The 25,832-nt window shown below is 38.7% G+C and overlaps 1 protein-coding gene across 1 annotated transcript in view; it reads left to right on the forward strand.

The window, feature by feature from the left end:
- STARD9 (StAR-related lipid transfer (START) domain containing 9) overlaps positions 1 to 25,832 on the forward strand; it is a 128,601-nt gene that overhangs the window by 60,133 nt on the left and 42,636 nt on the right. The window contains exons 3-12 of the mRNA XM_012649134.1: positions 4,050 to 4,166; positions 5,367 to 5,399; positions 5,489 to 5,550; positions 7,503 to 7,615; positions 15,138 to 15,207; positions 16,630 to 16,702; positions 22,761 to 22,828; positions 24,308 to 24,405; positions 24,816 to 25,025; positions 25,169 to 25,266. Coding sequence (XP_012504588.1) covers positions 4,050 to 4,166; positions 5,367 to 5,399; positions 5,489 to 5,550; positions 7,503 to 7,615; positions 15,138 to 15,207; positions 16,630 to 16,702; positions 22,761 to 22,828; positions 24,308 to 24,405; positions 24,816 to 25,025; positions 25,169 to 25,266 — 942 coding nt within the window. The remainder of the gene's footprint in view (positions 1 to 4,049; positions 4,167 to 5,366; positions 5,400 to 5,488; positions 5,551 to 7,502; positions 7,616 to 15,137; positions 15,208 to 16,629; positions 16,703 to 22,760; positions 22,829 to 24,307; positions 24,406 to 24,815; positions 25,026 to 25,168; positions 25,267 to 25,832) is intronic.

The following is a 25,832-nucleotide window of genomic DNA, read 5'->3' on the forward strand; positions in this document are numbered from 1 at the left end:
TGTCCAATTAATTTCTTTCTATTTTTGGTAGACGGGGTCTCGCTCTTGCTCAGGCTGGTCTCGAACTCCTGAGCTCAAACGATCCGCCTCCCAGAGTGCTAGGATTACAGGCGTGAGCCACCGCACCCGGCCAAAATAGACAATTTTTTAGAGCAGTTTTAGGTTCATAGCAAAATTGCACAGAAAGTACAGAGTTCCCATATACCCCCACCTGGACGTGAAACACCTCCCCTCAACCTCTGCCCCATCAACACCCTGCACCAGAGTGGCATATTTGTTACAATCTGTGGACATACATTAGCACATCATTATCATCCAGAGTCCATAGTTGGCATTAGGGTTCAGTCTTGGTGTTGTACATTCTGTGGGTATTGACAAGTGTGTGATGGCATGTGACCACCATTACAATATACAGAATACTTTCACTGCCCTAAAAATCCTCTGTGCTCTGCCTAGTCATTCCTCCCTCCCTCCCTCCTAACCCCTGGCAACCACTGATCTTTTTATTGTCTCTATGGTTTTGAATTTTCCAGAATGCTATACAGTTGGAATAATACAATATGTCGGCTTCTCAGATTGGCTTCTTTCACTTAGTAATATGTATTTAAGGTTCCTCTATGTTTTTTCATGGCTTGATAGCTTGTTTCGTTTTAGTGCTGAATAATAATCCATTGTCTGGGTGTACTACGAATCATTTATCTTTTCACCTGTTGAAGGACATCTTAATTGCTTCCAAGTTTTGGCAATTATGAATAAAGCTGCTATAAACATCCATGTGCAGGTTTTTGTGAGGAAATAAGTTTTTAACTCTTTTGAGTAGATACCAAAGAGTGGGATTGCAGGATCACGTGGTATCTTTAGTTTTATAAGAAACTGCCAAACTTTCTTCCAAAGTGGCTGTACCATTTTGTATTCCCACCAGCAATGAATGGGAGTTCCTGTTGTTCCACATCCTTACCAGCCTTTGGTGTTGCCAGTGTATTGGATTTTTGCCATTCTAGTAGGTGTGTAATGGTATCACATTGTTTTAATTTGCAATTCCTTAATGATATATGAAGTCGAGAATCTTTTCATAGGCTTATTTGCTATCTGTAGCTCTTCTTTGGTGAGATTTCTGTTCAGATCATTTGCCCATTTTTTAATCAGGTTGTTCATTTTCTCATTGTTTTGAGTTTTAAAAGTTCTTTGTGTATTTTGGATAATAGTCCTTTGTCAGATACATCTTTTGCAAATATTTTCTCACAGTCTGTGGCTTGTCTTCCTTATTCTTTTGAGAACTTAAAAAAAAAAAATTTGATCTCTAGATTCAGTTACCCTTAGGATACTGGGTATTGCTAGGGCTTTTGGTTTTGGCTTCAGGTTTTAGGAGTCCCCAAATGAAGCATCCAGTGGGCTGTCACCTGTCTAGCTAATACTTAAAAAGATGGGAAGTGCTATATTACACATCATTTATCTAATGCTTTCATCTACTTGTACTCCAGGAAAAAGGTCAGACTGCCTACTTCTTTTCAACTCAACTCTCTAGCTTCAGATTGCCTTTTGGTGACTTATTTTAGCCTTAAAACTGTTCTTGGTGTTCGCAGTGAGTTGTTTCCATCTGCTTCTTTATATTACCATGGTGGGAGTGGGACATGGTGTTATCTGCCCCTGTGGAACTCTATCTAAGGTTGTAGTTTTTCCAGGTACTTAAAATGAACTAAGCCCCCACAATTCTTGAAGAATGGTAACTACCTCTTAACATTTTCCACCAATCCCAGGTTTGGAGCCTACTGGTTTTGCCTGTTGACATCTTTTATGGTTGAGTGAAAACAGTATCTTAAAAGATATATTCATAAAACCTCCAGACAATTATTTGAATTTGAATAAAGTCACATTTTTGTTTTTCTTGCAATCCACTGAGCTCACTCTGCTCAGCTGTGCATGAGCTGTGGGAAGAAGTAACATTTCAGTCTAGATGTGACTTTTGCTGTCTGCTGTATCTCTGTTCCCATTTCCTGCTGGGGTACTAGAAAGAAAGGTGGGGTTTTGTGAAAGATTTTCCAACTAGTAAAGAGAGGGCAGCTAACTCAGGTGGTCTAATGAAGAGAAATACACCCCTACTTCAGTCTCTGGGAATTTCACCTGGACAGAATTCGGGAGGCAAAGAGAACCCTGCCCAGTTTTCACCTTTGCTACTACAGTCATGAACAGAGAGTGCTGTGAGAGAGGTTGGGGAAGGGAGTGGGAATTGTCTAAGGCCCAAGTCGTCTTCTCACTGCTCCCTGGGTTCTTTTGGCCCTACGTCTGAATATTGGGAGCATCAAAAACAAAACATAAACAGTTCACTGGCTAAGAAGCTAACTGCAGCTGCTAAAACAGAACAGATAGTGTGGTCTTGAGTTAGCAACTCCTATCTTTGTCCCTGTTGTCCCTAATTACATGTATTTCTTCACTTAATCTTTCTAACAAACCTGTGATATAGATACAAAATATACATTTTACAAGTAAAGAAACTTGTAATTTGGCTTACAAAGTTCAAGTGACTTGCCCAAGATTGCACAGGTTTGAATTACAAGAACCACAGTACAACTTGGAACCGTATCAGGTGATTCACAGAATTGAAGGGAAAGTTGAAAAATGGTCAGGAAGGAATGGGACCCTAGGCAGCGGGGAACTGAGGCAAAGCCATATCACTGAATAGTCTGATTTGAGCACCACACTTGGCACTTCTTTTTTATTTTCAAGACCGAGTCTCACTCTGTCGCACTGCGTAGAGTGCAGCGGCGTCTTCATATCTCACTGCAACCTCAAACTCAAGTGATCCTCCTGCCTCAGCCTCCTGAGTAGCTGGGACTACAAGCATGTGCCACAATGCCTGGCTAATTTATTCTATTTTTAGTAGAATGGGGTCTCACTCTTGCTCAGGGAAGCTGTGCCTTCTCCATAAGACTTGAACTCCTGAGCTCAAGCAATCCGCCTGCCTCAGCCTCCCAGAGTGCTAGGATTACAGGTGTGAGCCATTGCACCCACACCTGGCACTTCCACCACTGTGTGCTAAGCAGGCAGTGCTGTGGGACTCTTAATGCCATCATGGAGAATTTATCAGCCGTTGCTTTGTTTTTGTGTCTTTCTTTTAAAATTCAAGTGAGAACATCTAGTTAGCAGGCCTCATTCATGTGCTAGTGTTCTAGGGGCCAGGAGGTGGGTATGAGTATCTGGCCTGTTTGGCAGCTTTAGTGTAGAGAATTGGGCCCTGGTTCCCACCAAGACTGACAAAATCAGATTCTTCCCAAATAAGAAGAGTATTTGGAAGCTTGGCAGCAATACTGTGAAGGGTCAATGTCTACCATACAAGCCATGGTACGCAGATGTCCGTAAGACATTCTGCTGAAGATTGGTTGAACTGGGAAAGCTGTGCCTGACTATTTTTTCCTGAGACCAGGGTCTGCCTAACAGTTCAATAGGACCTTCAGGCAGTACACAAAGTATAGCAGTTTTCACATGAGACTGTCTGGCTGTTTCTGATTCACTAAAACTAACTACCACAGAGGTAAATGGCCAGCAGAACCAGCCAGCTGTTAGGGTCAATCTGAGGAAAGAGTGGATAGAAAATTGACCAACAGGGAAAATCCCTTCCTGACTTCTGGGTTTAATATATCCTCAGTGTAGTATCTTAAGACACTGAATTTATATGTTTCTGGGCAATATTTCACTGTAGCTTTACCCTATTAACCATATTAAACATCTTGTGAGAAGGAAGAAGAATTATTTTACTTGCATGTCTTTGTCCTTCCTGTAGACTCTTTGCCTTAAGACTAGGAACCAGATAGTTTCTTTTAAATCTCAAGTATATTGTTCCCAGCATATAGTAGGCACTTTTAAAAATATTTAAATGGCTGGCTGAGTGAATTTTCCTTAGCCATCTTTTTCTGAAGCTGAATGGATTTTTGTGAAATGGTGGTGAAATTTTTGTGAAATAACTCATGTATGTTTGAAATATTTTATGCTTTTTTTTAGATTGTCTGGGAAGAAGGACCACAATGACATTCTCTCTGCTTTTGTTGTTACAGGTGTTCCAGGATTTGGGGATGGAAGTACTATCTGGAGCTGCAAAAGGCTATAACATATGCCTTTTTGCCTATGGGCAGACAGGCTCTGGGAAGACATATACCATGCTGGGGACCCCAGTGAGTATTATTTAGCATCGTAATGAGTTATCTCCCTAATGCCACAGCAAGCCTGAATCTTACATTGTTCTGGCGTGAGATGGAATGTGATTGATTTCTGTAGTTAGTCAACTTTAACAAGATTTAGTGAGCCCTTTTTTGTATTAAGAATAGGTTTTTCAGCATTTAATTGAAGAATAAGCTTTGAATAATTAGCCCCTCTTTATTAAAACCTGGAAAGCCTTAGAATTTTGTAGCCCCCTTTGATGAAGTAGACCTCAGTCAGTTTTACTGAATTTCTCTCATTATTTCTAAGTTCATCACTTGAAGCTTTTTAACACCTTTGTTCTGGACAAGACCTAGACTGAATCTTAAGTGCTAAGTGGGGCTGTGCAGCGATGGGATTAGTGTGGCCCAGCTCCAAGCCTATGTGTGTTAGATCCATGCACTAGAAGGAAGGGGGGAATCAGCTTCTGGGCTGGGGGATTTCAAAAGTATATAGGATTTAGTGAGAATCTTCCTTTATTATAGAAAATTAAGAGGGCAGAATTCCTCAAGAACACCTCTGTTTTAGGTTTAGAAGTATCCTGTTGAGGTGGTTGACAAATTAACACTATACAAGGACATTCTCTAGGACACTATTCCTCCTAAATGATCATCCCTGCTGCCTTGGGTCCAGCTCATTTCTTACTTTGTCCATGTTTAGTGTGGTTTCACAGTATTTGTAATTAAAAGAAGGAATTGCCCACTAAACCAAAAATATAAAGCTCTTAAACTGAGTACACATTAGCACTGAATACAAGATGGAGAAAGACGTCACCTCTCTTTAAATGTGTATTTTGAATACCCATATATTCTAGTCTAACTGTGTAGGGCTAGGAGGTGTTGGAGTCTAGGAGGAACCACATTGGTAAAGTCAGTTTATCTAAGAATGACATAACCTTCATTGCATAAAAGCAGGTATCTGGGTTTGCTAGCTTCTCTTCTTTTCCATCCCGTGGTGATAATATGCCTCTCATCTGGTACATTCCTCCCATGAGTGTGTCTTGAGAGCACTGGTATATGAGTCTTATATATGCCTCCATGGAAACTGCCTAAAGTGAAGAGGCTACAAGGAGCCCACGTGCCCATCCCCCATGCCAAGGATGATTCCTGGGTGTTGGGTAGAGGAGAGCATGGCCTTGAGTAAACAATAATGCTTTCCTTTCTTTCGTTCTCCAGGCTTCTGTTGGGCTGACACCCCGAATATGTGAGGTATAGACTCTCTTTTGACTGGATCCTTTCAAAGTAGGTTTCCTTTGTACACTCCCTACAATGAAACCCCAACCCTCTGATTTGTGCAGGGTCTCTTTGTCAGGGAGGAAGACTATGCCTCACTGCCTTCCTCCTGTAGGATAAAAGTAAGGTAAGAATATATCAAGTTTTGGGACGTACGGTGTTTCTCCTTTCACTCCAAATTCTAGCACGTTCAGCTGTGCTCTTTTTGCTTCCAGAGTTACCAGAGAGATAGAGAAAAGCCACAGAAGAACTACCTTGCAGTACAGGGAGATGAGAAACATACTTAGATCCTTGATTGTAGAAAACTTAATTCCCTACCCTTAGACTTAACAAGCAGTTCTCTCCTTCTGTGGCGTAGCATAGCCTGGCTGTCTAGTTTCCCTTTACTTTCTGTACAGATTCATGCTGGCTTTTGTGATTCTCTTCTAGCCCCCTACTGGATTATTCTCCAGGGCAGTTGTTCTCAAACTCTAGTTCCCAGGCTAGTGCTGGCTATTCCAAGATAAAGTTTTAACCAATCTATAGTGAAATATTGGTGTAAGGTTACCAATTTCCCTTTATTCTCTGGGTGTTTTTTTTTTTGTATTCAATATCCTTTTTAAAAAAAAATTGACCTGTAATTCACCTAACATAAAAGGAACTTACCATAAAATTTTAAAGTGTACAGTTCAGGGATTTTTACAATACTTATAAGGTTGTACAACCATGGCCACTATCTATTAATAGTTTTAGAACATTTTCATCACCCCGAAAAGAACAACTGTTTTTTAAAAAAATTAAATGGTTGTGAATGTTATTTTTACATTTTTAAGTTTGCAAAATAATTTGCAACCTTCTGTGTAGATATACACATTTATATGTATACATATATGGATATATATTAAATGTTTTATTGTCCATAAAATCTGGGAATCACCATTTAGAGAGACAGCTGGGGTTTTTATGTCCAGATATGAGAAGGTTAGGGAAAAAATTATGAGACAAGTGTGAATATAGTTTATTTTTGAACTGGAACATTTTTTTCTGACTGCTGTCTCCATAGGCATCCATGTTCTTCTGGTGAGGAAGACCTTTCTTTTCTTTTTTTTTTTCCCTTAACCATCTGGAGGCATCAGGTGGTGTGGTGAGGAAGACCTTTCTATGAGAAGTTGACCTTCTTGTTTAACAAAATCTTTACAGGTTTTAATAAAGAATTATAACTATTTTTTAAAGGAATATGTCAGTAGATACCTATGAGACAGCATATTATATACAGAATCCTAGTATATAAAACATATAAAATGATAATTATCCTACTTAAAGCAGGGGTAGGGACTAGAACCCTTCTTACTTAGCTTCCCTTGTTGTATCTGCACTTGAAGTACCTGCGCAGAACAAAAGATCTCAAGGATCTTGTTTGGGCCGGGCGCGGTGGCTCACGCCTGTAATCCTAGCACTCTGGGAGGCCGAGGCAGGCGGATTGTTTGAGCTCAGGAGTTCGAAACCAGCCTGAGTCTCTACTAAAAATAGAAAGAAATTAATCGGACAACTAAAAATATGTAGAAAAAATTAGCCGGGCATGGTGGCGCATGCCTGTAGTCCCAGCTACTCGGGAGGCTGAGACAGACGGATTGCTTGAGCCCAGGAGTTTGAGGTTGCTGTGAGCTAGGACACCACGGCACTCTAGCCTGGGCAACACAGTGAGAGACTGTCTCAAAAAAAAAAAAAAAAAAAAAAAGGATCTTGTTTGCAGATCACTCAAGAAACAAGCTCTGTAGACCCTGTGCTGCTGGAGGCCTGATCAAGGCACAGTCTGATGACGGGATACCCTAAAAACCACACTGAAATAGCCCCTTGAGGGCTAAACTTAAATCAGCACTGACATTATAAAACTAAAACTGTGAAATAACGACAGCCAGTGCTCAAAACTCTATTGTATACATATGGAAAGAGACTCAAGGGAGAACTCTGGCTGAATCAAAGCCTTAGAGTGTCAGAGGTAGAGCTGCAACAGGAACTCTAGGACCTTCTGATTCTTGGCTTAGTGTTTTTCCTACTTTTTTCGAAATCCAATTGTTACCTTTTTCTGCTTGTCTCTAGTTTCCTGGAAATCTATAATGAACGGGTGCGGGATCTGTTGAAGAAATCTGGTCAAAAACAGTCCTGTACCCTGCGGGTCAGGGAGCATCCAGAGATGGGGCCCTATGTGCAAGGTGAGCTACCGTGGTCCTGGAGATCTGAGACAAAACTGAAGCCTGGGAAGCTCTCCTAATGTGCACTATTTTATTCAACATATGTGTAATGAATGCTTACCATGTGCCAGCTACTGTACTAGACACTGGATACGCACTGATCAGTAGAAAAGATGTGGTCCTGCCCACACAGGCAAGCTTATAATCTAGTGGATGTGAGTCTGAAAACAAACACTTAATGACAAGTTATGATAAAGGCTAATAAAAAAATAACTAGATGTAGTGATGGAAAAGAACATTGGTAGGTATAGGTGACCCTGTATAGGGTGGTCAGGAGAAGCTTCTCTGTGCAGGTAACATTTAAGCTGAGACCCAAAAGGAGTACAGGAGCCAGTCCTGTGAAGAATAGTGTAGCTAGGGAGGAGTGTTTCAGGAAGCGGGAGTAGCCTGAACTAGAGACCTGAGGGAAAGCTTACTGTTTTCAAGGAGGCCAATGTGGCTGAAGAAAACTATGGTAAATGAGGGGGGAAAGTGGTATGGAATAAGCCTCAGCTTCTCTAGTCACTGGGATTAGAGTTATGAGCCACTGTGCCTGGCACAGTTTTATAGAGGAAACTTAAACTGGCTCCTGGAAAAGTAAGTGGTATTTTTTTTATTGTTTCCAGGCTGGAATATTTGGGAAAAGATACTGGTAGCATAATCAGTGACTGTCATACCTACTGTGTCATTCATTGGCCATCCCCTGATGACAGACAAGACCAGTCCTTGATCTTTCATGTCCCTCTCCTTTCAGGATTTAAATTAGCATAATGCTGTAGGAACAGGAACATAAAATGTACATGTTACTACTTTTTTTTTTTTTTTTTTTTTTTTTAAAGGGCAAAGTCTCACTATGTTCAAGGCTGGCTTGGCCTTGACCTCCTGGGCCCAGGTGATCCTCCTGCCTCAGCCTCCTAAGTAGCTGGAACTATAGGCATGCACCACCACACCTGGCTCTATGTTACTTCTTATAATTGGCCTGAAAGGGTAAAAACCGTCATCCACAAAAGAACCCAACTGTTCCTACTTAATAGCAAGATCTAGGCTAATGAAAGAAGGCAGATGGTGGGCAGCTGAAGCGGGAGGATTGATCCTGAGGCCCGGAGTTTGAGACCAGCCTGGGCAATGTAGCAAGACCCCGCCTCTTAAAAAAAAATTAGCCAAGTGTGGTGGCATGCACCTATAGTCCCATTTACTTTGGGAGACTGAGATAGGAGGATCGCTTGGGCCAGGAGTTTGAGGCTACGGTGAGTTATGATGGTGCCACTGCACTCCAGCCTTGGCAACAGAGCAAGACCCCCATCTGAAAAAAAAAAACACACAAAAAACCAAAAAACTTCTGTGAGTAAACATTTCTGTGTAAAACATTACTTTCAAGGCAGACCTTGAGTTGATGCAGCAGTATCAAACTTCTCATCTTAAAACGTTTTCTGTGTGTGTGTGTAGTAACCAGAGGATGCTTCGGACATTGTCCAAATGTCCTCATTATACAAAAGACAAAATGAAATCTGGGAAAAGAGTAAGGGTTGTTCCCAAAGTCACACAGCTAGTTGGGACAGGATTTAGAACTGGGACCTTGCCTAGGACTTGAAGAGAGGAATGGACAGAATACTGTATGTTGAGAGTCTGGAAGGAGACCTAGGATCATAAATTCTTTGATTGGCATAGTACCTGCAACCCAGAGAAGATGTGAACTCATGCAAGGCCATATAGCTTGGGCCATACATCAACATCAGTGACAGGATCAGGACTAAAATCTCTGGGCTTGTGCAAAGTTAAGGGCTCTTTTGGATACCTTTATGGAGTGCCCCTTTGAAGGGAGAGAGGATGTTTGGTAGGAAATACTGAACTATAAACCAAGGAAAAGTCTCTTAGGTCTTAGGTTACAAGTTTCTTGAAGTCAGTCTAGTCTTTCTCAAACCATTACAAACATAGGTGGACATTTCTCCCATTTTTTAGTGAAGGAGCCATGAGCTCAAATAGTATAGAACTAGCCTTAGAAGCTAGGACCCTGAGTATCACACTGAACTGTGTTACTCATGTTACTACCCTCTGATGACATTTTAGAAAACTTTTTATTTTGAAAATGTTTGCTTTCTTTATTGTTGCATTATTTGTCTGTCTTTAGGCTTATGCATTTTGTGAATATGACTTTAAAGTGGAAAATGGTTTCTGGCTTGAAAACAATCACACAAGAATTTATTGAGTACCTACTAGATGCCTATACTATTCAGGGTACCATGGGAACTATGAAAATATAAGGCCCTTAAAGAACTTGTAATTCCAAGGCCAGGCTTGGTGGCTAACACCTGTAATCCTAGCACTCTGGGAGGCCAAGGCAGGAGGATCACTTGAGCTCAGGAGTTCAAGACCAGCCTGAGCAAGAGCGAAACCCCATCTCTACTAATAATGGAAAAATTAGCTGGGTGTGGTGGCACAACCTGTAGTCCCAGTTACTCAGGAGGCTGAGGCAGAAGGATTGCTTGAGCCCAGGACTTTGAGGTTGCTGTGAGCTAGGCTGATGCCATGGCACTCTAGCCTGGGTGACAGAGCAAGACTCTGTGTCAAAAAAAAAAAAAAAAAAGAGCTTATAATTCCAGTTCATAATTGTGAGATGGACCTTTATGGCTGCCTAAATTCAAAGAAAGGAAAGGGTAACCTATTACTTTCCATTAAAATGTTTATTAATTAAATAAGAGATTAAGTTGAAATCTGAAATGTACAGAGCTCTGCCCAAAGCACACATAAGAGGCCTGTGGTTATAGAGTTCAAACTGACATCTAAGTGAGACAGAGACAATATGTCATTTTTGCTTTGGCCTTTATTTTGATATAAAGAGATGGGTACAAAGCAAGAGATGTTAGAGGAAGGTAGTTTAGACTCTGAAAAAAAGTTATTTTGTATTTTCTGTGTACTTAGTCTTCAACTAACAGGAGTTCCCTTCCCTCACCCCTTTAATTCTTATCCCTTTTTTCCTTGCCTTTCTGCAGTGACTAGGACCTCTAGTACAATATTAAATAAAATTGGTAACAGTATCTAATCTTGTTTCCAGAGGAAAGCTTCAACATCTTACCCTTAATTATGATGTTTGCAATAGTGGTTGTTTCAATAGATACTCTATCACATGCTTCTCAGTCTCTCTGTGGTGAAGGACCAGGTTTGTTTGTTTTTAATTCCAATCTTTGATGTACCAGTATGTTTATAAAATAAGAATAGAAGGAGCCACTTTTTCATAGAAAAATGAAAACAATATCTTAATTACAAACTCCAATTCTTCTTTGCTAGAGTCAATAGATATAAAAATTACTTTATCAAAACTATTGTTTTATTGTTATAAAAGTTTCTAACACTTTCAATTTCTATACTTATCTCATTGCACACCAGTAACAATCTGAGAACTGAGCTCACTCTATGGACCAAATTTGAGTAGCACTGCCTTGCAAGTAAGGGAATTCTCTTTTCTTCTAAGATTGGGCTTATTTTTTCCTTAAATATTTGGTAGAACTTAGTGGTAAAGCCTTTCTGGGTCTCAAGGGATTTTTTTTGGTGAGGAAGTTTAAAATTATGGCCTTGATTTCTTTCATGTATTCTATTTTTATTACATCAGTTTTGGAAGGTTATATTTTTCTAAAAATATTCATGTCTCTAAATTCTTAAACTGTATTTGCATGAAGTATAATATTATCATTTTAGTGGATGTAGGATGTTTATTTTTTCATTCCTAACATTGGTTATGATAGCTTATCTCTTTTTTCTTGTTCAGTTTAAGGGCTTACTAATTTTATTTGTCCTTTGTGGATTCTCTCCATTGTAAGCTTATTTCTTATTTATTAATTTCTGTTCATATTTTTATTATATGGTGCTTTCTGTCACTTCCCTGGTGAGTCCTAGCTTTCTCTCCTAGACAATCTGTTCAAAGTTTGAGGATCTGCTTACTATTCTGGTTCCTGTCTGTACAGGAGGCACTAACTACCTCTGGTCTAGTTTGCCATCTTGATCCTATGTATGCTTCAACTTTTTAAAGTTATTCCATGTTTCTTCTCTGTTAGCTTGTTTACACATTGTCTTGTTATTTTGGTGATCACTCTAAAGATTACAGCATGGGTCATTGATTTATCAAAGACTAATATTAAGTTTTACTTCTTCCCAATGCAAGAACCTTGTAAGACTTGAATTCTATTTATCTCTTCTTGACTTTTATGCCATTTTTATGGCTCTAAAGTTTTAAAAAATTTCCTACCTCATTTCTGGAATTTTCTTCTGCCATAAGAATAATCTTTAGTATGTCCTCTAGTGTGGATCTGCTATTGACAAATTCTCTTGGCTTTCAGTTGATTTGAAAAATCTTTGTTTCTTCTTTCTTCTTGAAGGATAAGTTCACCGAATTTAGGATTTTAAGTTGATAGTTATTTTCTTTCAGCAGTAAAAATTATTCCATTGTCATCTTCCCATTGTTTCTGTTGAGAAGTCATCTTTTAATCTAATTATTTTAAGACTTTTCTTTTTGTCTTTGGTTTTTGGCAGTTTATTAGGAAGTACTTAGGGGTAGATTTAGGTTTTTTGAAAATCATGATGGGCTGGGCACGGTGGCTCACGCCTGTAATCCTAGCACTCTGGGAGGCCGAGGCAGGAGGATCGCTCAAGGTCAGGAGTTCGAGATCAGCCTGAGCAAGAGTGAGACCCTGTCTCTACTAAAAAATAGAAAGAAATTAATCGGCCAACTAAAAATATATAGAAAAAAATTAGCCGGGCATGGTGGCGCATGCCTGTAGTCCCAGCTACTCGGGAGGCTGAAGCAGAAGGATCGCTTGAGCCCAGGAGTTTGAGGTTGCTGTGAGCTAGGCTGACGCCACGGCACTCAATCTAGCCTGGGAAAAGAGTGAGACTCTGTCTCAAAAAAAAAAAAAATCATGATGGAGGGAAGGGATAAAAACCTATCTAACAGGTACAATAGACACTGTTTGGGTGATGAGAAAAAAAATCATGCTCGGCTTCTTGAATCTGTGGTTTTGTATCTTTTGTTGTCAGTTTTGGAAAGTTTTTAGCCATTATCTTTTCCAGTACTGCTTTTACCCCCATTCTCTCCTCTCCTTTTGGGACTCCAGTTACAGATATGTTAGATCTATTCTCCATGTACTCTGACTCTTACCCTCTCTTATGTATTTTTTATCTTTTATCTCTCTGTGATAAATTTTGAATATGTTTCTGATCTATCTTCCTGTTCTCTAATTCTTTCTTCAGCTGTTAAACCTGCTATTAACTTATATATTGAATTCTTATTTTCACTTATAGTATTTTCATTTCTTAAAGTTCCATTTGATTCTTTCATTTTAAATTCCAATTTTTCTCTGAAATTGTACAATCTTGTCTTTTGGCTCCTGGAAATAGTAAACAGATTTACTTTTAAGTCTGTCTGATAGCTCCAGTATCTAAGTCTTGCACTGCTTTCTATTGACTATTATTTTTGCTGGTTTCATTTATGTTGTTAGCTCTACTTGTGTGTTTAGTTTGTTGCAATTTTGTGCCAGACGATATTTACAGAATTGTTTATAAAAAGAATTTGGAGGCCTAGGAAAATATTGTCTTCCTCTGTAGAAAACTGAATATTTATTTATATTAGGTTCCTGTGCAAACTAGTGATCCGGAATCACCTCAGTCCAATTTAAGGATTGGGAATGCTCAAAGCTGAGCTGCAATTTCTTCAAAGGCTTGTTTACTTCTAATTTAACCTATTCCTGTGTTTTATAGCCTTTTGAGTTTCCAGCTCAAAGAAATGGGGTTTCAAAGGGTCCACCCTGGGTAGGCTCTGGACTGCAATTCTTGTCTCCCTGTTTCTGTGATGTTGTCAAGAAAACTGTCAGCCACTCCCGCTCCATCTCCAAATGCTGGCCGTATCTCTCTTAGCCTCCATCCATCCTCCCCCACTATATGCCTGAATTTTTTTACTGTCTTGCTATCTCTCTGTGCCTTCAGGCAGATATCTTTTATATTTTGTCCAGTTTTTTCTAGTAGTCTTTAGTGGAAAGGGTGGTCTATATTATCTGCTCTGCCATTACCAAAAGCATAAGGTCTCCATCCTTGGTTAAATTTTTAAAAACTCTTCATTATGGAGAATTTTGAACATATACAAAAATAGAGTAGTATAATGAAGCCCCATGTGCTATTACCCAGTCACAATAACTATTAAGTCTAGGCCAGTCCTGCTTTATCTACATTTTTTTGTTTGTTTTTGTTTTACAAAAACATTCAGTTGGTACCAAAGCTTTATCTTGATTCTTATCCACTTTCTCTCATTCTGTATTGAGGCAAATTCCAGATGTTACCTCAATTCATCTGTAAATATTTAGTAATATTTAGTAGTCCTAAAAGATAAGCAATGTTGTGTTATTTTTGTTTTTGTTTTTTGAGACGGAGTCTTACTCTGTCACCCACTGCAACCTCAAACTCCTGGGCTCAAGTGATCCTCCTGCCTCAGCCTCCCAAGTAGCTGGGACTACAGGTGCGTGCCATCATGCTGGACTAATTTTTCTATTTTTTGTACAGTAAGGGGCTTGCTGTGTTGCCCAGGCTGATCTAGAACTCCCGGCCTCAAGCGATCCTCCCACCTCGGTCTCTCAAAATGCAGGGATTACAGGTGTGAGCCACCACACCTAGCTAGGAATGTTTTTAAAAAATAATGATCACATCTAACTAATAGCAATCATTCCTTTAAAAAACCCAGTGTTCGAATTACTTTGTTAATTTTTGGTGTAATTGTATTTAGCAATAAGCCCATGAAGTACTTTGTTCCTGAATCTCTAATACAGAGATTCTGTAGAGCAGTTGTGAAGGCCCTTTGTGACTTGGTCAATAACCAGCCATGAAGATTTATTTTCATGCTCTTAGGCTTCTCCTCGCCTATTTAAAGCCTCGCCATTCTGTAGTGGCTAAATTCAAGTCTCACTTCTTCCATGGAGCCTGCCCTGACCACTCCTCAGATCTCTGTGGCATTTATTATCTCTCCTACTTCTGTGACACTTGGCCATATTATCTTGTATAGTATAATTTCACATGACTGCAAATAGTGGGAGGGTTGGGACACGTGTACTGCATATTTTGTATGCCAAACTGATTCTGCCACCTTGTGGGGAAAATAGTACCTGCGTAACTCAGGAATTTTGTGAGGGCCAAATGAAGTTATTATATGAAAACATTTCTTATAACCTATGTAGCAAAATTGTAAAGAGTTATAGTTACTGTTGTTCTCATAGTCAGTATATGAATTCTAGACCATAAGGTCTGTGTGGGCAGAGACATAGGTTCCTAGAGCCGATCACAGTACCTACGGTAGACTATCAATAAAAATTTCCTGATTTAATTTATTATCTGAATGAATTCAGCCAAATTCCCTCATTCTTGCCTATCAGATAATATGAAACAGGAATGATGAAGTTAAAGACCGATAGGAAAAGGCTAAACTTTGTCATAAACTCTAATTTTTTTTTCCTCCTCCCAAATCTGATAGGTTTATCTCAACATGTAGTTACCAACTATAAAGAAGTAATCCAACTCTTGGAGGAGGGAATTGCAAACAGGTAACAGGTTTGTTTGTTCCTATCATTATTTTATGCTCCTTATTCTTCCCCTTCGGGGAGTGTTTGATGACACTTATAGCTCTGTCTGCAGAGACATTCACAACCAGGAGGCCCTTCGCAGAACAGTAATGTACCCAGGATCAGGGGCAGTGACAAGATTTAGTGCTCTTCTCATTAGTAATGATGCTTCAGTTTGCTCTAGATATAATAATATTAGGCAGTAACCCTAGAGAAGTTATTCTGTACTTTGTTTTATAATATACAGCTTCTGGTATTTTGATCAAAAAGAAGATTCTTGCCTTCATTGTCCTCTCCTTAGGCTTAATAGATATAAGGACGAATAACAGTGTAAAATGTTTCATAAAATCATTTTTACTCTAGTTTTGCATACTTATAAGGTAACCCCCAAAAGACTGTTTTGAATCTGCTGTGAATAACCAAGTGCTGGAGACTCTCCTAAAAGCTCTTGCAAATTGTGATGACAGTCCATGCTGTTAGTTACTATGAAATACCTAGAATGCTACTAATAAATGTCTTTTTTTAAAAAGGGCTTTTTTTAATAGGGAAAAGAGTGTTTAGAGCCCTATATTTACCCTGTTAATAGCAGGCCCAACTTAATTGACCATAAAGGAAAAAACTTAAATTTAACATTCTCCTCCTAGTTGCATTTCATGGAGTTCTCCTTGGAGGCACTTACTGGTGGTCTTCAGGATATCCTGAACTCCTTGATTTTTAAGTGTCGGGCTTCACCTTTTACTCTTTATTCTTGAATCACTAGACCAGCTCTAGATTTTTGACCCTTTTCCTCAATTCTCCAGCTCCTCTGAGAACAGAAGTCAGTCAGTGGTCTTAAGCTCAAGCACAACTGACTTAGATTTAGATAAAAGGAAGACTCTCCTGACTTTAAGGGTTAACACTGGAATGGATTTCTAAAGGAGATTATGAATTCCATCTGGTTTAAGCATGACATCGACATAATTTGAGATCTCATTTCTAAGACCTTTCCGACACTATAATATTCTGTGTTTAATCAAAACTTACCTTCTTTGTCTTTGAGACTGCTTCTCTACAAGCTCTTTGTCTTCTCTTATTTAAATGGGTCCGTCTTGGGGTTATTCTTCCAGGTTGGTGATACTCTAGTATTCCCTCTTTCACTCTGATTTTTGCTTCTATGGCTTTAAAAAATGTTCCACTGTGGTTTAGTAAGAAGCTACTCTCCCTTTTATACTCAGATATCAGCACCTAAAGTGCTGCTTCTGCCCTCTTTGGACTACTCTCCTAACTATACTGGACTAAATCTCGATGTTTTATGATTCTAATCTGTAACCTCAGCACTAATATTTCTTGTGTTCTCCATGGATCCTTAAGGATCCACCATGCATAAACAATCCTGGTCCTAACTGTTTTCCCTTCTATACATAGAATCACAGCAGCCACCCATGTTCATGAGGCCAGCAGCAGATCTCATGCCATCTTCACTATCCACTACACGCAGGTTGGTTATCCCTATGTTTGGTGAGATTTATTCCTTGTCCTTTTTGACTGTTTTCTTGTCTTCCTTCCTATTTATTTTCCTTTCCTCCTACCCTCATATTTACAGGTCCTCTGAAATAACCTAATAATATGTAAAGAGGATCTACATACAATCTGTTAAGCTAGTGAGGGTATAGGAATTTCATAAAGAGTAATCAAAATATAATCTTCTTGTATTTTATACCTAACATTTTAAAACATTTTTACATCTGTGTGATCGTGGGCATTTAAAACAAAATCAAACTTGAAAATAAGCATTAAAAGGAAGAAATTAGAAGATTCACTTCCATTATGTAGAGTGAGGAAGTTAACAAATTATATCCCCCCAAAGCAACTATAAAGCTGGACAAAACCATTTCTGTGATCTGAAAATAGACTAAAGGCATATAACAAACTGAGAAGCATTTATTCAAGAAAACTACTGAATTTCAGATAAGAACAATGCAGATGTTTGGTGTTCTACCTTGAGCCGCTCCCATCCCACCCACACTCTGATCTCTGTCAATAGGATGGTTCAATCAGGGAAAAGAAGGCTGTGAAAACCAGCGGCTTTTCTGCCGCCACTGCCATAGTGGTTCACTTGATTTGGAGCATTGTCAGTTAAAGTGATAATCTCTACAGCAAGCAAATAAAGAGGGCCAGTGTCTACACTGGCCTCAGCTTGTGGGTCTGTTTCAGGCAAGACATGAACTGGCGGACTGTCGGGAGATTTAACAGGGAATTCTGGGAGGCAATATAGCCATATGGGACTTGATAAGATCCTCATGTGTCGTAGGTTGACCAGAAGCTGTGTACACACACGGCACAGACTTAAGCGAGCCCCAGCCACCCATATAACGCTGACTGACAGAACCTGCACATGTGTGCAGAGGAGGCACGAGAGGTCCCTGTGGCTAGTGAATGCTGGGGTAATCTTAAAAATGGCCTGAATTTTTAATATATTCCACTGCCCGCACGTGGATATAACAACCACCACCACTGCCACCCTCAAGAGAAAATAGGAATCCAGAGCTACGACAAAATGTTGTCTAAAATGTCTAGTATTCAACCAAAAATTACTGGACATATAAAAACAAAGTATGATACAAGTGTGGCGGGGCCGGGGTGCAAAAATCAGTCAATAGAAACTGACTCTAAGTGCCTCAGATGTTGGATTTAGCATACAAAGACTTGAAAGCAGCTAACGTATTCAAAGAACAGAAGGAAACTATACTTGATTAAGGGAAAGCCTGATGACAACAACTCAATAGGAAATCTCAATAAAATGATAGAAATTTTTTAAAATGTTAATATATTTTAGAAATTAATTTCTAAAATGGGAATTGTGGACTCAAAATATATAATTGCAATAAAAATTCACTAATGGAACTAATAGCAGATTTGAGATGGCAGAAGAATTAGTGGACTTGAAGTTAGACTAATAGAAATCATTGAGTTTGCAGAAGATAGAGTAAAAAGATTGAAGAAAAATGAGCAGAGCCACACAAACCTCTGGGACAGCATTTAGTATAGCAACATATATATAATGGGAATCCCAGAAAAAGAGAAGACAAAGAATAGGGCATAAAAATTTTTTTGAAAATAATGGCCAAAAACTTCCCCAATTATTGAAAATCATTAATCTGTAGATTTAAGAAGCTCAAAGGACTCCAGGTAAAATAAACACAAAGAGATCCACACCTGGACACATCATAGTTAAGCCGTAGAAAGACAAAGAAAATCTTGAAAATAACTAAAGAAAAATGACTCATACAGGAGAAAAATTACGTGATTAATGGCTAACTTCTCATCATAAACATTGAACCCCAGAAGGCAGCGTGCTGAAAGAAAACAAAACTGTCAACTAAGAATTGTATATGAAACAAAACTAGTGTTCAAAAATGAAGATGAAATAACATTCCCAGATGGAAAAAAAAAATGGAGAGAATTTACTGCTAGCAGACCTACCTTAAACTAAATGAAATCTTTTAGGCTGGAAGAAAATAATATCAGAAAGTAACTTGAATCTATAGGTAGAAATGAAATTTTCTGGGAATGGTAAATATGTGAGTAAATATAAAAGACTACAGAAATATATTCTTTCTCATTTCTTCTAATGTCTTTAAATAAGATTGTCTAAATCAATTATAACACTAATATACATGGTCATATAGACATTGTCATATATATGAAAATAATAGCACAAGGGTGGCATGAAAGGAGATACATTAGAGCAAAGTTTCTGTATTTTACAGGAATTAAGTTAGTATTATTTTGAAGTAGATCACAAGTCAAGGTGCATATTGTGATCTGTAGAGTAACCACTAAGAGTATAGCTCAAAAACATAATTTTAAAAATCAAAAGAAATTAAAATGGTACACTAAAAATATTTAATGGAGAAAAGGGAGCGAAGAAGGAACAGAGGAACAAAAAAGACATATAGAAAAAAGAAAACAACAGATGTGGTTCTGAGCACATCAATAATTACATTACATTTGATTAGACTCAGGTACAAATTGTTAGGCTGGATAAAAAGACCCAACTATGTGCTGACTGTAAGAAACACACCTTAGATCCAAAGACACAGGTTGAAAGTAAAAGGATGGAAAAAGATATATGATGCAAATAGCAACTGCAGGGAGTTGGAGTGCTATATTAACATTAGGCAAAAAATAGGTTTTAAGACAGATACTTGCTAGAGACAGGGACATCTCATAACGATAAAGGGTCAGTACCTCAAGAAGATATAACAATTATAAATGTATACACTCTGAACAAGTCTCAACATATATGATGGAAAAACTGACAGAATTGAAATGAGAAATAGATAATTCAACAATAGTTAGATATTTCATTACACCACTTTCAATAATATGTAGAACAACCAAACAGAAATCAGTGATGATATAGATTTGAGCAACATTATCAACCAATGTGACCTGATATTTTCAGAATACTCTACTTTCCACTTAACATCTGCAGAATACATGTTATTTTCTGGTACTCATGGAACATTTTCCAGGATAAACCATATACTGCATAAAACTAAAATAATCAAGATAGTGTGGTATCAATGTTAAAGTACATAAATGGAACAGAATAGAGTTCACAATAGACCCATACGTATATAGGCAACTTTATTTATTTTTTTGAGTCAGAGTCTTTTGTCCAGGATAGAGTGCAGTGGCATCATTATAGCTCACCGCAACCTCAAACTCCTGTGCTCATGAAAGGCAGGAATTGATAGTAGGAGAATGTACTTTGTTTTGTGTAGAACAAAAACTGTTTTAGGTTAGAAAAATGTGTTCTCTTTGATTTTAACTAATGCCATTTGCTTCTGTAACCGTGCTTGCTTTTAGTTGTTAGTCAAATATTGTTAATCAAAAAAAACAGGGCAGGAGTGACTCCATGACAGGCTGAACTTCCTAGAGTAGGCCTAAGTCTCAGTCCCCCTCCCCAAACGCAGATCAGAACTGGCGCCTGTGCGAAAATTGAAAATCCTGAGGCTTGGGACCACCCAATCAGGGGTCAAAACAATCCTCCACTTTTGAAGGAACCAATGGAGAAAGGGGATGGTGGGCTCAGCATATCATATGCCACCGGTGTGTCGCGCGCAACCAAAAGGATAAAAGCTTCACTTTTACCCCAGGGCGGGGTCCTGGTTCCTAGGGAGGCCACTGTGTTGGTGCTCTGGGACTTGGACCCTAGCTCGAGCTAGCAAATAAACTCCTTTGCCATTTGCATCCTCGGTGACTCTGCTTCTCTGTTCCTGGGGCCGAGGGGGACCGGTTCTTACACTCAAGTGATCCTCCTGCCTCAGCCTTCCCAGTAGCTGGGACTACAGGCACTCGCCACCACATCCAGCTAATCTTTTCTATTTTTTTTGGTAGACACGGGGTCTTGCTCTTGCTCAGGCTGGTCTTGAACTCCTGAACTCAAGCAGTCTTCCCACCTCATCCTCCCAGAGTGCTACCATTACAGTAGTGAGTCACTGTGCTTGGCTGATACTGATTTTAATAAAGTTGCAAAGGCAATTCAGTGAAGAAAATATAATCTTTTCAACAGATGGTAGTAGAATAATTGGATATCTATATGGGCAAAAAAGAACTTTGATCTTTACCTTTTGCCCTTTATCCAAAAGTTAACTCAAACTGAGTCATAGACCTAAATATAAAACCCAAAACTATTAAACTTATAGAAGATAATATGAGAAAACCTTTGTGACCTTGGATCAGGCAAAGGGTTTTTAGCTATGGCACTAAAAACACAAATGAAAATACAAATTGAAATTTGGAATTGATTAAAAGTTAAATCTTTTGCTCTTTTAATAATAAGACACTGTTAAGAGAAGAAAAGCCACAGATAGGGAGAACTTGTTTGCTTAAATACGCATCTGATAAAGGAATTGTATGCAGAATATATAAAGAACTCTCTAAACTCTTTAATAAGAAAATGACCGTAAACAATGGGCAAAAATTTTGAACTGACACTTCACTAAAGAAAATATACAGATGACAGCTAAGTACTTGAAAAATGCTCAACATTATTAGTCATTAGGGAAATGCAAATTAGAACCAAATGAGATATAACTACCCATCTTTTAACATAGCAAAAGTTTAAATTACACGAAATATTGGCGAGATGTATAGGAGCAGGAATTCTCATACACTGCACTACTGGTGGGAATATAAAATGGTACAATAACTTTGGAAAAGAGTTTAGCAGTTTCTTAAAAAGTTAAACATACACCTGCCATATGATCCAGCCATTCCCCTCATAGATATTTACCCAAGAAAAATCATATGTTCATACAAAGACTTGTGCAAAAATATTCATAACTGCTTTATTTGTAATTTCCCTGAAATGGAAACAACCTAAATGTCCATCAAGAGGTGAGTGGATAACTATGGTCTATCCACACAATGGAATACTAGTCAGCAATAAAAATGAAGGTGTTTTTTTTTTTTTTTTTGAGACAGTCTGGCTCTGTTGCCCAGACTAGAGTGCCGTGGCATCAACCTAGCTCACAGCAGTCTCAGACTCTTGGGCTCAAACAATCTTCCTACCTCAGCCTCCCGAGTAGCTGGGACTACGGGCATGCGCCACCACGCCTGGCTAATTTTTTCTATTTTTAGTTGCCCAGCTCATTTCTTTCTATTTTTAGGAGAGGCCAGGTCTCACTCTTGCTGAGGCTGGTCTCGAACTCCTGACCTCAAGTGATCCTCCTGCCTCGGCCTCCCAGAGTGCTAGGATTACAGGTGTGAGCCACCACACCTGGCCAGAAATAAAATATTGATACATGCCTCAACATGGATGAATCAATTATGCACAGTGAAAGAAGCCAGACATATTCCATTTATGTAGAGATAGAATATTGATGAGTGGTTGCTTCGAGATGGGAATGGGAACAGAGATGAATTGCAAACAGACGAGGGAATTTGGGGATTATTGGAAGTGTTCTAAAACTGGAATTTGGTGATGGATTCATAATAACATTAAAATTTTCTAAAACAAAACAGTAAAAAATCCACATTGAATTGGGGGGGGCACCGAGGAAGAAAAGTAGTTTTGTTTTTTGGGTCTGATGCCCCTGAGTAGAACATACAGGGCAGAGTTCCTGTCCTAGAAAGTTAACATGCTGTGACTGAGGTTAGCCAGAGAGAGAAACCTCATCAGGGCCACACATCTGTTGTGGTTCTCTGTTGATAAGAGAGCCCCTGGGACGAGAGGCGGGATTTGCCTGGTAAATTGTACTGAAATTCCTGGTGTGCCTGAAAATTGTGCCCAGAGAACTTCATGGGGATTTGCCCTTATTACTTTGTGGAAGTCTGCTAGTGTTTTTAATGAAATGATGATCCAGGATCTACTGATTTTATGTATCAGATAAGGAGAGCTTGTGTGGTTCAGAGCACGTTAGAATACACATCTGTTGAGTGAATTGGATAAAAATCCAAAATATCACCTTAGTTAAAAGTGTCTAAAGGGGGGAAAAATCCAAATCATTCCAAATGACAGGCTTTAAATGTGTTTTCTCCCTTAGGCAATCCTGGAGAACAACCTCCCCTCTGAAATTGCTAGCAAGATCAACCTCGTGGACCTAGCAGGCAGGTAATTGGATTTCAAAGCCAAGGGAATTACTCCCTTGACAATGATCTCATTCTCACACATTCTACAGGGAATAAGCTTGTCCAATCTTTTTCATATTTCAATCATCTTGAGAAAATTAGAAAGGAAAACTCTTTGAATGCTAGGAAGTTACAGTTTTTCAGGGGCTGAAAAATTCCTCTACATCAGGTCTTCTCAATCTTGACTGCCCATTAAAGTCACATGGGGAACTTTTTAAAACTCCCAATTCCTGCACCTCAGATCAAATAAATCAGCTTATTAATGAGGTTTGGGAGAATGCAGACATCAGTGTATTTTAAAGCTATCCAGGTGATTCCAATGTATAGGCAAGATTGAAAACCACTGCTCTAAATGAAGGTAACTGAGTTAGCACACCTTTTTTTTCTTTAATTTATTTCAGTCTCAAACTCCTGGGCTCAAGTGATCCTCCCCCTGCAGCCTCCCAAACAGCTAGGACTACAGACATGTGCCACCATGCTTGGCTATTTTTTATTTTCTGTAGAGACAGGGTTTCACTGTGGTGCTCAGGCTGGTCTGGAACTCCTGGCCTCAGTCTCCCAAAGTTCTGGCATTACAGGCGTGAGCCACTGCTCCCAGCCTTAATATTGATTTTATGTAGCTCTGTACATTACTTTAAAAAAATAAAAAATAAAAAGAAGAAAAAAAGTTTTACATGGTGGTGTGCATCTGTAACCTAAGCTATTTGGGAGGCTGAGGTGGAAGGACCATTTGAGGCCGCCTAGGCAACATTACAAGATGCAATCTCTGAAAAAAAAGTTTTAAAAATATTGTGAGGTTGAGGAGAAGATACTTCCTTTTATTAAGTATTAGAAGGAAGCATAAAAAAATAAAAAAAGAAGCATGAATTGTATATAGTTACGTATATATCTAAAAAAAAGAAAGTCTTAGGGATAATGTGATCACAAAAATGTTAAGAAATAAGGCAAATTTTCTTACTTTTAAAACTGCTAAATAATTAATATGGTATAGCATTTCCTAAAAAACTAAGTGCTATCTGAAAGAATAATCAGCCAATTGGAAGTGTGAATTTTTAATATTTCCCATTTACTTAAAGGAATTTGAGAGTATTAGCAGTTGATGTAGATACCACAAAGCCATTAATATGTGAATTGAAAACAATAAAGATAGAGGGGAAGTGAATATACCAAAAAGCTATGCTAGTATCATTACTGTAAATGAGCATTGTTTAGCTTAAAGTGCTTTGACAGCCAAAATGAAAACAGAAATGTAATGAATTATTTGATTTTTATTGCCTGAGAAACTGAAAAAGGCCAGTTCATTACAAGATGGTAACATTTTTTTTCTGGAACTGAATTACAAAAGGAATTTATGATGTGAGTCTTTTACAACATGATGTACAACATAATAGTATCTTTCAACAGCATTATAAAAATAGTGTCTTGTTTGCTTTTGTTTTTGTTTTCATTGACTGTATTTTAGTGAAAGAGCAGATCCCAGTTACTGTAAGGACCGGATTACTGAAGGAGCCAATATCAACAAGTCCCTTGTGACTCTAGGCATTGTCATCTCCACCTTAGGTATTTTGCGGATACACTGGATGATTGGAGTGGGAGGGAGACTTTGGGAAAAAAACTCACATTTTCATTTTGTCAAAAGGGTAGACAGTTTATAAGGTTCTCTTTGGCAAGGTTACCTTCTGGTTTGGGGCCTGAAAATTTAATATTTCTGTGATTTTAGAGCACAATGTGACCATCATCCCAGCACTATCATTTCAAAAAGAGGAGAGACTAAAAAATTGTGTGGCTATACACTCCATGTCTTGAGTCCAAAGTCTAACTCAGGGTTCAAACTTAATATATCCTATCATATGCAGAAAGGGATTAGGAAGTGTGATATTTAAGTCTGTGTTTTCCAATCATTGTTTTAGTGTTTTAATGCATTTCTTCTTAATTCCTTCTTTCGTCCACTTTTATTTTTCGTCTTTAAGCCCAGAACTCCCAAGTATTCAGCAGCAGCCTGAGCCTCAACAGCTCAGCCAGCAATGGTGGTGACAGTGGGATCCCTAGCTCTACTTCTGGGACCAGCAGTGGAGGGGGACCCTCCCGGAGACAGTCTTACATCCCATACCGAGACTCTGTGTTGACCTGGCTGCTGAAGGACAGTCTTGGAGGCAACTCCAAAACCATCATGGTTGCCAGTGAGTGGGATGCTAGAGCTGGTTCTGTGTTTCTCATTTCATCATGGGTCTTACACAGCATGGGTAATAGTGGCAAGCCGAGTGGTTAAGGACTGGGATTGGAAGGGCTTGGCATGTCTTTTAACTTTCTCCTTCTACCTCAGCCGTGTCTCCTGCACACACTAGCTACAGTGAGACAATGAGCACGCTGAGATATGCATCCAATGCCAAAAACATTATCAACAAGCCACAGGTGAATGAGGTGAGACCTTCGTCAGAAGTCTGGTTTATTTTACACAAAGTTCTCGTTTTTCTCTAATTGATTTCTTTCTTTTTGTACTCACCCTGACTTGGCTAACTTATTCTTCAAATAATGAGGTAATAGAAGTTTGTCTTCTAATGTCATCTCCTTCTCTTATGTCTCTACTGCCTTCATTCAGTAACTTTTTATGAATAATTTATTTTAGATATTTCTCTAAGGCCATTTCTCTTAAGATCCCTGGTGTAACATTGCCACTCTAAGAAAGGTCATTTAAATTGTGTTTACTGCTTTTATTTTGAATTGATGTTGATTTATGCCTGTGTTTTTTTCTGTGCAAATTGCCTGTATTTTTTTCTATCCAAATTTCAGTTGACTATTCTGTTTAGATTAAGTAGAGAGTATAGGAATTCATTGGTTTTTGAAAGCTGAATAATAATGAGAATTTTCCAAATGTTCCTTATCTCCTTCGCAATTTGAACGAAAAGCTCCAAAGCAGGCATCATAGCTGGTGGCCAGATACATGTGTATAGCCCATACATAGACTGTTTTACAAGGCAGTGTGACTA

The sequence above is a fragment of the Propithecus coquereli genome, unplaced genomic scaffold (assembly GCF_000956105.1).
Source record: "Propithecus coquereli isolate 6110/MARCELLA unplaced genomic scaffold, Pcoq_1.0 Scaffold3, whole genome shotgun sequence".
Classification (NCBI taxonomy): domain Eukaryota; kingdom Metazoa; phylum Chordata; class Mammalia; order Primates; family Indriidae; genus Propithecus; species Propithecus coquereli.